This window comes from Thermobia domestica, chromosome 18 (genome assembly GCF_964235325.1).
Source record: "Thermobia domestica chromosome 18, izTheDome1.hap1.1, whole genome shotgun sequence".
In the NCBI taxonomy this organism is placed as follows: domain Eukaryota; kingdom Metazoa; phylum Arthropoda; class Insecta; order Zygentoma; family Lepismatidae; genus Thermobia; species Thermobia domestica.
Window position 1 is genome coordinate 15,793,829 of NC_137471.1, and position 13,586 is coordinate 15,807,414.

General features: G+C 35.1%; 1 protein-coding gene across 1 annotated transcript in view; it reads right to left on the reverse strand.

The window, feature by feature from the left end:
* Positions 1–13,586, reverse strand: part of LOC145675951 (uncharacterized) — a 35,857-nt gene that overhangs the window by 3,073 nt on the left and 19,198 nt on the right. Inside the window, exons 3-5 of the mRNA XM_081746764.1 lie at positions 12,122–13,191; positions 9,819–10,387; positions 187–344 (exon numbers count right to left, since the gene is read on the reverse strand). Coding sequence (XP_081602890.1) covers positions 187–344; positions 9,819–10,387; positions 12,122–13,191 — 1,797 coding nt within the window. The remainder of the gene's footprint in view (positions 1–186; positions 345–9,818; positions 10,388–12,121; positions 13,192–13,586) is intronic.

Genomic DNA, 13,586 nt, shown 5'->3' on the forward strand with positions numbered 1-13,586 from the left:
TAATATCTCGTGATACTTAGATCGTGCCTTTGCGGCTGTTGAATTGCATCTAAGTAAAAGAGATTTTTAATCTTAATGATTTATACTGGTGTTTCCCATCTTAAAAGATTAAGCAGAATGACGTGTCATTAGCAATACACCAATTTCACTTGTGAGTTGTCTGTAAGCTCTTTGAGTGCTAGTTACACAGCGTCTAGTGTGGTATTTAAAGTAATCTTCGGGCAGAATTTCAGTAGAGGTTTGCCCGTTTCCGATGACGAAAGTCCGGATTCAACAACCCTTTTCACATCAAAAGGAACTTCTTCCCATATTCTTCTATTTAGAAAAGGACAACACAATTTGTTCTGCACATATAACAGAGATTATAGTAGACCTTTACGAACAGTACTTTTTTCAAGTTACTTTAGTTTGAGCTTGAATTATAATCCATCACATCGATTTCTGAAAGAACGTAGTATTCCCAAGATTATATTCCTTATATCACAATATTTGTTATCAATGTCAGTATGTTCCGAAGGAAATCCAAGCTTCAGTTTCTGCTAACAATATTGTTAATTATGTCCCCTATCGTTACCATTGCATTCTCACATAACAGCTTCAGCTTATATTAAATCGTCTTGTTTGCTGGACGAATGATACGGATTTCTTGTTAATAATAAGGACGCCTTTACCCCTAAAGAACTCGCTTTGTATAACCGCAGCATTAACTTGTAGTTTGATGGACTTTTGAGATTTATCTTTTAGATTGATTGATTTTGTAAATGAGTGAAAAGAGGGCATTTTTTTTTCAAATTCGAATTTGGATATGAGGCAAAAGTTCCATCATATCGTAGTACTTTACCACTGGAAATTTCAATTCTCTAAAATACATTTTTTAACCGGTGCGCAATGGGACTTATGCTTGATAGATTTTATAAATAAATACATGTTTTTTGTATATTAGGCAGCTCGTCCCTTGAAGTAGACTGCAATTCATTGTCGTGTCCAGTTGGATTTATAAAGCTACCGAACTTCACATTCTGTTGCAGGTTACATCAAACCAGAACTCACCGCGAGGAGGTGGCTGCTGTCGAGTTCCATCCCACCCATCCACCAACTTTAGACTGAAAGTTTCAGAAGTTTTATTCACGTCTTCGTGCAAAATACTGCGACGTTGTCTCAAAAGTAGGTATGCATATTCTCAAGCCAATTTTGGAACAAATAAAGACATCTCACTATCTCGTGCCCCACGTGCTGATGAAGAAGCTTCACTATTTTCACTGCTTTCATGACTTGGAAACTCAAGGATATCAACATCTGTATTTTCTTAAGTCAAATTTATGCAAGTTGTCTCTGTCACATGAGATAGTATTGGCAGTTCTGTTATGTTACACACATTCCAGTTTACCATTTCTGTGTAATTATAGTGTCGATACTGGCTCTTGAAAAAAACAAATTTCAGAAGTTTATACTATTTTCCCGATAAGAGAAATTTATCGGCAAAAAGGATTCGTGTAGCTGATCTGTCCGCACCAAGCATTGCAATATTTTCAGGATTCGCATAGAATGCATTTCTGCAAATTACCTTATTGACAGAAGTCTACTATGCTTCTTACAAACATCGCCAAACACTTTTGGTCAAGTACAAATATTTAGCTCCGCATTTGATAAGAGATTTCACTTTGATGTTGATCCATACTGGTGCATACATAAAGGTAATGAAAGATTTGTCGCATTTTGTGGAGATCTCCGTTCAATTACCCCGAACAACGTGAGTTGAATGCGAATGGAGATAAGGCGAAAGTCAGTTGTTGGTGTGGGTTTATCCAACATACTACCTTGTTGTGATAGTTCAGTTACTCCGTGAACTTTCCTAAGGATAGAGTGAACATGGGACTTTCGCAGAGCATCATTCGGGCGTGTATGCTGTACGAGTTCAAACGGGTCAAACGCCGCTGCAGCGGGGCGAAAGATATGCCAGCTTTGGTGAGGGTGTCGTGACTCCGCGGAAAATGTAGCGGTGGTTTAAAAAGTTTAAGGACGGTGGCGAAACACTCAAAGACTAACCACGTAACGGAAGACCAACACATGTCCAAAATAAAGATCTTCGGACAGTAATTGAGGCGAACAGTGGCCACATATTTGAGGAACTGGGACTACAATTTAGTGTGAGTGGAGAAATCATTCGGTAGCACCTCCGTCAACTTGGAAAGCACTATGAGTTGGGTTGACGGGTTCCACATGATTTGACTCTGCGTCAGATGGCAACACGACCAGACACCTGCGTTTCTTTGTTGTTTCGTTTGAGGAAGGAGCCATTTCTGGACAGTATGTTTACATGCGATGAGAAGTGGGCCTGTACGAAGCTCCACGGCGCAGTCATCATTGGCTAGTATCCCGTGAACCGGTTTCTAAACAGCCGAAACCAACACTGCATCAGAAGGTCCTCCTGTGTGTTTGGTGGACTGCTTGCGGCATCATGCATTGGGAACAGCTACAAGCTGGTCAGAGCTCTATGCAACTGTGTACTGTCAGCAGTTGAGCCATATTCAAGAAAACTCAAAACTCAGGAGCCAGCACTTCTGAATCGCAAAGGGGTCCTCCTGTTACAAGACAAGGCTAAGCCCCACACGATTAGGAAGACCCGGAACATGATTCAACGCACTGAATGGGAAACACTATTGCATCCGCCATACTCCCCTGACATTGCACCATCCGATTATCATTTATTCCATTCCTTGGGAAAATAGCTTATTAAACGCCAGCACAAACCCCTAGTAGAGGTGCAACATGCACTTGATATTTTCTTCGTTTCACGACCCATCAAATTCTATCGCGAAGGAATCCATGGCCTTCCAGAACATTGACAGAAGGTCGTCAATGCTCACGGGACTATTTCTCACATTCCACGTACGTCTTACGTGACATATCAATGTTTGAAGGTGCTGAGTGAAAAAGCGACAGAACTTTCTTGGTTAGCTTTACACTTTTACCAGGAACCTTGCGAGAGTTTTAAGCTCTTCTGAATTTGCGTTGATATACATAGACGCAAAAGTCTGCAAGTCGTAGGTAAACAGCAAGCATGCACACATTTCCTAGGTATCATAACTGTTACTTTTATTATAGTCTCCTCTTATGAGAAATCGGCGTATTTCTTGCAAGCACCTTTGATCAGAACTGAGATCACGGTTATTTAGGAATTTAGGAAGTTCCGAAGAAATCTTTTCGAAGGCGCACACTGAATTTGCTTCAGGATTCGCCAATGATCTACCAATAGGACCAGGGAAAATGTATGGACCAATGACAGCGTTTTAAAGTACCACCACCAAAGGAAATTAATATTCAACTCTGAACGACCAAAGTGAGGATAACGTTCATTTCGGATGAGCATGAGGTATTACTACTTGCTTTAGAAGCAAATGGTGCCACAATTACCAAAATATACTGTGAATCACTGCTCCGTGCGTTACGAGATTCTGAGAAATCCTAGAGCGTGGCATGCTGAGAGCTGGGAAAAGGTGTCCGCCTTCTGAAAAGCAACACACTCATTCCCTGCTCGAATGTAGGCCAGAGATATGCACGACCCTGTGCATGAAATCCGTCATAGTTCGTCTTTTCTATTGACCGCACACCATCTTCATTCCACTTCTTCCCAACCATGCAGTCATTTTCTAGGGGCAAGTAGCTCTGTGATGTTATTAAGCTGCTTTCTGAGGTGCAGTAATGGATTTTGGACCATCACACCTTAGTTCAGTTCGGATTTTTAACAGAGCAACGGTACACAGTTTCAAGCAGTAAGTTACCACATCAACTACATAGGTACGCAGGATTACACATGTAAAATTTCATCGCTCTACCACACGTGGAAGTGGGTCAGGGTAAAACTTTCTCGCGCGTCTCTGGTTAGAAGGGATATTTCAAAGAAATCACACATGTGGAATTCACTCAAACTATTGATTTGAGAACCCTGGTTCATATAGGTGAAAATTTTCCAAAGTACTTGTAGAATATGCCCATGGAAGTAATGTATCGAATTACCGGTAAATATTAACTCCTTAATATTTACCGTCAATATAATGGTCACTGTGTAAAAAAAAAAAAAGTAACATTCATTTACAACCTTGCCCTGATTGTAATTTACTAATTTTTTTTACACATTATCTAATATTTTTTTTTCAGCATAGTGTTTAATTCATGACGGCAGTTTAGCAGTTGACTTATGGAGGAAAATAAAGAAAATTTTGATAGACTAGAAACTAAAACAAAATTTTGATGTTAGAAATGAAGACTGATAAAAACTTTGAGAACTGTACCAAAAGTTTTAAAGGAATACAAGCCCAAATTAACAACAAAGAAAGAAAAAATTCAGAGGATGGTGCAATTTAGGGAACAAGAAAGAATATACACTCTGCACTAAAATAATAGAAGAAAAGACAAAAATGGATATCGAAACTGGGATTGAAAAGGTTGAGACAGAAAATAACTCAGCAATTGAAGGAACTACGAGTAATATTGAAAAGATACGGTAAAAATACATGACATTAAAATGAAAGTAGGCCAACTTTCAAGATCAGCTATTACTCAAACGAATGCTTCTATTCATACTCAACTAAAATTCTTCCAAAATAAACAAGAGGCCATAGTCATCCCTACAATTTTTTAAATATTTAGAGACTTAATAATAATAATAATAATTTATTTGTACTTAACACCCGAAGGCAATTACAAGGTACAAATTGTTAATTTTATAATGATGCAGAATGTGTTACATGTAATTCTAACAACTAACCATTACTCATGTTTTGTTCACGTACAGTCAATAAGTACCAGATATAATAACAATCTTTACACTTTATTAAGTAACATTTGGACGCATTTTTGTTTAAATATTGAGCATTTTAATCAGGGTGGAAAAAAATAATGATTTTTTAAATAAAAATCATTTTTGTTGATTTTTTTGATTTAAATCGATTTTTTTGATTTAAATCAAATCTTTCTCCTCGTATAATATAAGTCGCGAACTGGAGAAAAAACAGGAATTAATATTAAAGGACAATTATGCCATTTAAGTGAAAGTATTTTGGTTTAATTTCGAATTAATCCTCAATCGTTAACCTATTTCAATCCGAAACAACATTTCTTAAGCATTAAGGAAAAAACGTACAGCAACGTTTATCAACATGGCACTTTTCTTTTCACGAAAGTTCCTGATATTTGGCAGGAGTATATTTTTTAAAAAAATCGAAATTAGCCATGTAAAGTACATAAATTTCACCCAAAATTAACTAATTAACTCTATGGCCTATGGAACCCGGAGGTTCAATACCGCGTTCACGGAAACTTTCCACTGACTTCTATCCTTAGCCAACTGGATCAAGTTTTTATTTTGTATTCCTATTTCTGCGAGATTCATCTTAATATTGTCATCCCATCTGCGCCTAGCCCTTCCTAATGGTCGTTTTCCGATTGGTCTTCCACTTAAGAATTTGAAAGTGTTCCTATTTTCTTCCATCCTGGCTACATGACCTGACCACCTGAGTCTTCTAGACTTGATGACCCTAGCAATGTTTGGTAAACCGTAAAAATTAAGTAGTTCCTCGTTATGAAGTTTCCCCCATTCCCGCTCCTCTTGGGTCTGAATATTCGTCTCAGGATCTTGTTCTCAAATACTTTCAGTCTGTGTTCTTCCCTCAGAGTAAGCGACCATGTTTCGCAACCATACAGAAGCAGGGTGTCTACCAGTCAGGGAAAGTCAGGGAATTTGCAGGGTCAGGGAAAATGTCAGGGAATTTCATTGTGTGTCAGGGAAAAATCTTTCTCAGGCTGTGAGGGGTGAAGGAATGCCACTAAAATAGTCATAAATTACAGGTAAATGAATTGGTTCATTTGTACGTTTGTAGAATATTGTATAAGCATATAAACAATGGCGAAAACTTTTACCATTTTGACAGTTGGGGCGCGGTGGCTCAGTGGTAGAGCGTTCACCTCCGGTGCTTGGGTTCCCTGGTTCGATCCCAGCTTGCACCGTGTAAACTTTATGGTGGACAAACACCGTGGTCGTGGGTTTTCTCGGGGTTCTCCCGTTTCCTCCCACTTTCTTCCTTTCATTCATTACTCATCATCACCGTCTCCTTTAGCCTAACCGGCATAATCGTGGGACGTAAAACTGAAAGATTTCATTTTCATGATTTAAATATAAGTTACTTTTCATGAGTTACTAAGAAAAGAAGAATGACAGAGTCAGGGAAAATTATAATTTTGTCAGGGAATTTGATTATGCTTGCTTGCTAGACACCCTGAGAACAACAAGCATATATATTTAAATCTTCAAATTCCTGGACAGAATTCGTGAGAAGCACGAATTCCCTGCTTTTAGTCGATATTTAATTTCTTCGTAGATATCGTTTTCGTCTGTTAATATTGATCCTAGATATTTGAAAGAAATCACTTTATCAAAAGTATTATTCGATATTTTAACGCATCCAAAATTTGCCGTATTACGATCCCGAGGAACTTCTATGTATTTAGTACATAAATTTCGTCTAATTTTTTTTTTATTATTTTATTTTATTTTATTTATTTTTTTGTTTGTTTCGGAAAGGGGATCGGGCCCCTCTAAATACGCCCCTATTATCTGGAAACAAACAAACAGACGTGGACATAAAAGAATTTTTGTCTTAAATGTCGATGGTGATTTCTCCGTTGGAATATTTAACGATTTAAAAACCCTATGTTACGAAGAGAAGAAAGCAGGATTCTCCCGTTACCCGTTCGAAACGGGATTTTCCCTAATCATTCTCTGCATGATACTCGTTTTCATACTGTACTGTACATACATTTGAGTCTCATTGTATTATGATTATTATCTTCCATAATCGAAATAACAGAACAGAAACGGGATTTTACTTATTTTCACTTTAAATTAATTTATTTCGGAATTTGATTTAAATCAACGATTTTTATTAAAAAAATCAAGTGATTTAAATCTTGATTAAAATCGTGATTTAAATCAGACTGATTTAAATCAATCCACCCTGATTTTAATTGAAATACGTCCAGGCCCATAGTATGTATTTTATTGCCTCTATTACATATCCTATACAACGGAGAGTTTTTAGCTAAATTTGTTTTGTTGTCAGGCATATAAAACATTTGCCTGAATCTTAGGTTTTGAAGTGGGCAACAGAATGGTAATTTACCTAAGAAAGACATATTATCCTCCCTTGGTTATCAATAAGTTTTTCAAGTACAATACACATTGAATAAACCTTCTATCCTCCAGCGACAAAAGCTGAAACCTCCTGAGAAGTATATTGTAAGATACATAACGAGTTGCTATATTATCAATTTTAATATTTTTTAACATTTTCTTTTGTACCTTTTCTATTTGTTGCTTTGGTTTTTGGTAGAATGGTTCCCAAATTATAGAAGCGTACTCTAATTTTGTTCTAACAAAAGAGTTATATAATGTTAATATTGTTTTTATGTTTTTAAAATGACTGCATGACCGTTTAATAAATCCAAGCATTTTAAACGCCTCATTTGTTTTGATATTCATGTGATATGTAAACTTTAAATTTGCATCAAACCATACTCCCAGATCCCTGACAACTTCTTTCCTCTTTAGTACTTGATTCCCTATAATATATTTAAATATAATAGGTTTCTTTGTGATTGAAAACGTTACAACATTGCATTTTGAAATATTGAGTTCAAATTTGCTTCTTTCACACCATTCACTCAACCTCACCAGATCTCTCTATAATTTTTCACAATCATCTTTTGTAGAAATTTGTTTGTATAATTTAGTATCATCAGCAAATATTAGACACGAATAATATTGGAACTCTTCAGGTAAATCGTTTATAATAATTAAAAATAGTAAAGGCCCTAAATTGGATCCTTAGGGTACTCCAGAATATACAGAATATTGTTTAGATTTACAATTGTTATATGTTACATATTGGATTCTGTTGCTTAAATATGACTCAAATAGTCGAATTAATTCATTTGAATTACCAAACCCTTTAATCTTTTTAAGAAGTATTTCATGATTAATCAAATCAAAGGCTCACTTAAAATCTGTATACACTACATCAATTTGAGACCTTACGTTAAGAGCTTCACTAATTGCTTGACTTATATTCAACAAATTTGTTACTGTTGATCTGTTATGTCTAAAACCATATTGTGAATCAGAGAGATATCGTGAAATGTGATTAAACAGGTGTTTACAAATTAATGATTCGAATATTTTAGCTGGAGAAGAAATCAAACTTATTGGCCAATGGTCTTGTATTAATTTTACAGGATTAATTTTGGGAACTGGGCATATTGCTGAAAAATATTCGAATTTTAAATTTTGCAGGAAAATAACACTGAGTGATAGACAGATTAAATATGTAGGTCAATGGCTTAACAAGAAATTCCTTACAACCTTTAAAAATGTAAGATGGTATATCATCATTACTAATTAACCTTTTACCTTTCATTTTGTCAATAGCTTCGATTACTTCTGTTTTAGTGAACATTTTTATTATTTCAGGAGTAAACCAGGTTAGATATGAACATTTCCTCTTTATATTTTTAGGTGTACATTCATTTAAAACTCCATATAATTCAGAATAGAAAAACTCGACACAATTATCAATATCCTTAATCTCATACAAGGAATCCCATTTCTTACATCTCAATAACTGATAAAGTTTCAAGAAATCACACTTACAAAAGTTGTAGACTACATCTTCCATTTCATTTCGTGTCTTACAGTTTTTATAAAATGGAATACTAATATTCAAACATGGGTGATGACGATCTGGTTGAACAAAATGAACATCAGATTCAAGAACTTCAACATGTAATACATTAGTAAATACAACATCTAAAATTCTATTGTTTAGATTTCTTACTTTATTGATTTGTGAGAAATTTAAAAAAATTACTTTATGTAAGACATTGTTCTCCAAATTAGGCAAATTTAAAAAATAGTCACCACCCAAATATCCTGTTAAAAGCGCCAAATTCAAATCTCCTATAATAAAAACATGTTGAGATAATGTTAGTTCATTAAAGCTTTCTATATTTCGAAAAAAATTTAAATATAATTCTTCTGAACTATGTGGCGGGAAATACACTATACAGACATATATACATGTTAAATCTTATAACTGAATTTTTACCCACAGATCCTCATTATCTGGCAATTCAAATCTTCTTATTCTTTCAGAGATATAATTATTGTGAACAGCTAAGAGAACACCACCCCCATCTTTCATATTACTACACTCTAGGTTGCGATTTTTTCTATAGACCAAATATTTATCGTCAAACAACTCATTATTAAATATTTCATGTCAGCCATGATTCAGTAATGGCAACACAATCAAAATTAAACATGATAGAGCTTAGGTAAAATTCGTTAATTTTAGTTTTTAACCCATTCACATTCTGGTAATATATATCAACAGTTCTTTTAACTACTGCCATCTTAAATTATAGCCTACATATTTCAAGATTACACTGGAATAGAATTTGGAAATCCTGGTATATCTTCTTTTGTTTTAATAATCATAACCTGGCTATTTTCGTTTTTCCTAATTAAAATTTGTCCATTGCCATTTACCCAACAGTATTTTCGCTGTGTATTTCTTGCAGCTGTTCTAGCTTTCCAAAATAATTGCTTATTTTTTGGAGTTAAATTTACATTCACAAATATTCTACTATCATTACCTCCAGATACTAAATTATTACTAACTAAACCCGTATTTCTTCTAGTTAACCACCTATCTCTCACTGTGCGCGATGTAAATTGTACAATTATTGTTTTGGTTTATTTTTACCGTTTGATAATCGGTGAACAACATCAATATCTTCCTCCCGGCAAGTTTTATTCTTAATTTTTGAGCCATGTCGATTACAACCTCCTTTAAATTTTCACCAGTACGCTCCTGTATACCATGTATTTCAATATTTTTATTACGTCCATACTGATTAAGATCATTTATTTCCACATCCTGTAATTTTAATTGTTTTTTCAATTCTATGTTTTCTGCTTTTAGCTTGGCTATATCCTTATCTCGTTGAATATTACCCTTAATCTCTAGTTCAAGTTTCTTCAACAGTTCATCGTGTTGATCAGACATGAATTGAACACTAGCTGTTAATTGAGCTATTTGAGCACAGAGTTCCTCAAGCTTCATTCCTATATCAGAAGGATTCAATGATTTGTCATCCAATTTCGAGGATGTACTTTTGTTAATTAGCATTGACTCAGTTGCGCTCGGTGGTACAGTTTTTGTAATTACTACCTCCCTCGGATTAGAACCACTACAATCTCTACATACCCACTCCTTTATAATACCCGTCTGCTTCATGTCCGTATATTTCTCCACAGATATTTTGTAACACACTATATGAAATAATTTATTGCAATTCTTTTTTGAACACTGTAGAGCGTCATCATAACGACTAACTTTTGAATTAGAAATTGTACAAGAAGACATTGTGATCGCACTAATGTGTTAAATATATTTAAATCGGGATTCAAAATGGCTTCAAAGTTTACGTATGGTTCCTGCTTATCAAAGAATTTGGCACTAGTGCACTGATTCTCGATAACCAATTTGAACCGCATACAACAGTATATTTATACTATACAGCACACTATGCTAATTATACTTATATCGGGATCCAAAATGGCGGCAAATTTTAATAATGGTTGCTGCTAATCATCACTTTAGAAATTGGCACACTAATTTTCCATAACACAGGGAAGCAAAAACACATAAGTAATATGTTGCATGCTATATACAGCATACAACTTGTGAAGTATTAGGTAAGCTTGAGGAAGAGGCAGAAAAGAAAATATGATATAGAAGACAAAATAGTTAGAAATACAAGACTATCTGAAGCATCCTATATAGATTAAGGACTCATTCCTAAACTATCTGAAGCAGTTTAGAGAATGCACAGGCTAACCTTACGGATACTAAAGCAGGAATATACGTAATAAAACAGGAAATGGAGACATGAAAGATAATTTAGAAATTATTTCAGATACTTTACACAATTTACAGAAAATGTCAGTAGAAATTGAATCTAGCATTACTACAGTACTTTAATTGAAGTTTCCGATAACAGGTATCATTGACGCAAGAGACAGCGAACATAATGAAAGCATTGAGGGGGAAATTAAGGTTAAGGAATCTTACGAAAGTAAATTTAATCATAAAAAAACAGGTGAAGTTTATAAGTAATGACAGTATTATAAGAGGATGGAAAAATGAATTCTCACACAGACTTACAAAAATTCATAGGTTACGCTACTTTTATATCCGTTCATAAATATCTACAGAAGTACATTGCTAAATTTTTCATGATGCAGGTAAGGCGTTACTTCAGACATCTTCGTATATCAAAAGCACTTTCTTATTTTTTTTTTGAAAACAATCTCTACTTTCATTTGGCAAGAGAAACAAAGTTTTTACATAAAAATTACACGTTTCTTTAACTATTACATTTTATGGTTTCTTTAACTATGAAAGTACATTTGATGGTACCTTCATGAAAGTGAACGCTTTCCCTAGCTGAATACAGAGATAGTGTCTTACAATTCTATCTGGAAAAAGCTGTTTTCAACAATGTCTTGATACTGGGTGTGTCCTTATTTCAGTAAACGTCTGCTACCTCTCTCATACATTTTGGAACTAATACAATGCGACATTTCAAACAAGGATATGCCTTTAAATTTGTATGCTTTTGCTTGTCCAAGTTCCCTTTTTTAATAAACGATTTGCTACGCTATACACAAAGATTTCACTTATAATTATGGTAGTAAGTATGAGCGTTTTAAACAACTTTCGTTGTAAGTAGAATTCTACACTGAATTTAAGTGTGATCTTTCACTTGTTTGAGTAAGCGTGTGTATACTCGAATTAGTTTTTTTGAATAATCACTCTGCTTTATTCAATACAAGAATGAAATTTTTGACCTGTATGACTAAACATGTGTTATTTTAAATTCTTTCTTCCAGTAAAATTTTTCCATACTGAACACAAGGACGTGGTCTTTACCCTTGTGTAAGCACGTGTTCACTTAAATTACTTCTCTGACTAAACGCTTTGCTGCATTGAATGCAAGAATTAGGGCTTGCGCCTGTGAGTAAACATGTGCTTCTTTAAATCCTTTTTCTCAATAAATCTCTTTCCGCATTCAACACATGGATACGGTCTTTCACCTGCGTGGGTAAACATGTGTCTCCTTAAGTCCCCTTTTCCAGTAAACCTTCTTCCACATTCAAGACACTGATGCGGTTTTTCACCTGTGTGAGTAAACATGTGTTTCCTTAAATCCCCTTTACCAATATATCTCTTTCCACATTCAACGCACTGAAATGGTCTTTCACCTGCGTGAGTCAACATGTGACTCTCTAAACTCCCTTTAGAAATATATCCGATTCCACACTCTAAACACGAATACGGTCTTTCGCCTGTATGAGTAAGCATGTGTTTCTTCAAATGATTTTTAAGAGTAAACGCCCTGTTACACAGAATGCAAGGATGAGATTTTTCCCCTGTATGAGTAAGAATGTGTCGTTTTAATTGACTTTTAGTAGTAAACGCTTTACTACACTGGATGCAAGAATGTGCTCTTTCACAGTTATGAATAAGTACGTGTGTCTTTAAATTACCTTTTGTACTAAAACTACTACCACAATGCGTACAAGTATATGGCCTCTCACCACTATGAGTAAGCAAGTGCGTCTTTAATCTACCCCTCACAGCAAATGCTTTGCCACATTGAAAGCATAGATGAGGCCTAGAACTTGCATGATTAACCATGTGTTTATTCAAATCACATTTTCGAATAAACTTCTTCCCACATTCAGTGCAAGAATGTAGTCTTTGATCTCTATGAGCAACCATATGATTATTTTTATCTTTGTCGGTGAATTCTTCGTCGCACTCAAGACACATATGTCGTCTATCTTTTATATGTGGAAGCATTTGGATCTTTAAGTTAGATTCTTGAGTTATTCCATCTTCATCACGAGAGTGAATATGTGACGAATATATTTTATCATTGGATATCTGAACAAAGGATAGATATTTAAGCCTGGAAATGTTGACATCCGTTTCACGAACTACAGTATTCGTCACCAAAGGGAAATTGTCGTAAAGTGTTTGACGTCCATATGAAGAGGTTACAAACGACCTGAAAAATTTCCAATACTGTGTATTAAATGTTCACAATAATACCACGAAACTATTAAACAACGGGTACCGATAGGACTCGACTATCTACCAAAAACAAGGTGCTGTTCGTTAAAGCGAATATACAGAGTGTTAATGAACTAGACCGACAAACTGAAACAGGTGAAAATCACATCAAAATTGAAAAAAGGTTTATATGGAATCGTGGTCAAAAATGAATAGTTTCAGGGCTAGGAGTGTCCAAAACCGTAGGAAAATGAACTTTGGGAACGAATGTCTTCAAAACTAGCTATTGAGCTGCGGCGACATGTTATTGTCTTACACTTGTAATCTGCTCTATTCAAAAATGCATGATTCAGAATCGTTCAGTGGCGGTGGAAGGCAGTCCCCCACAGG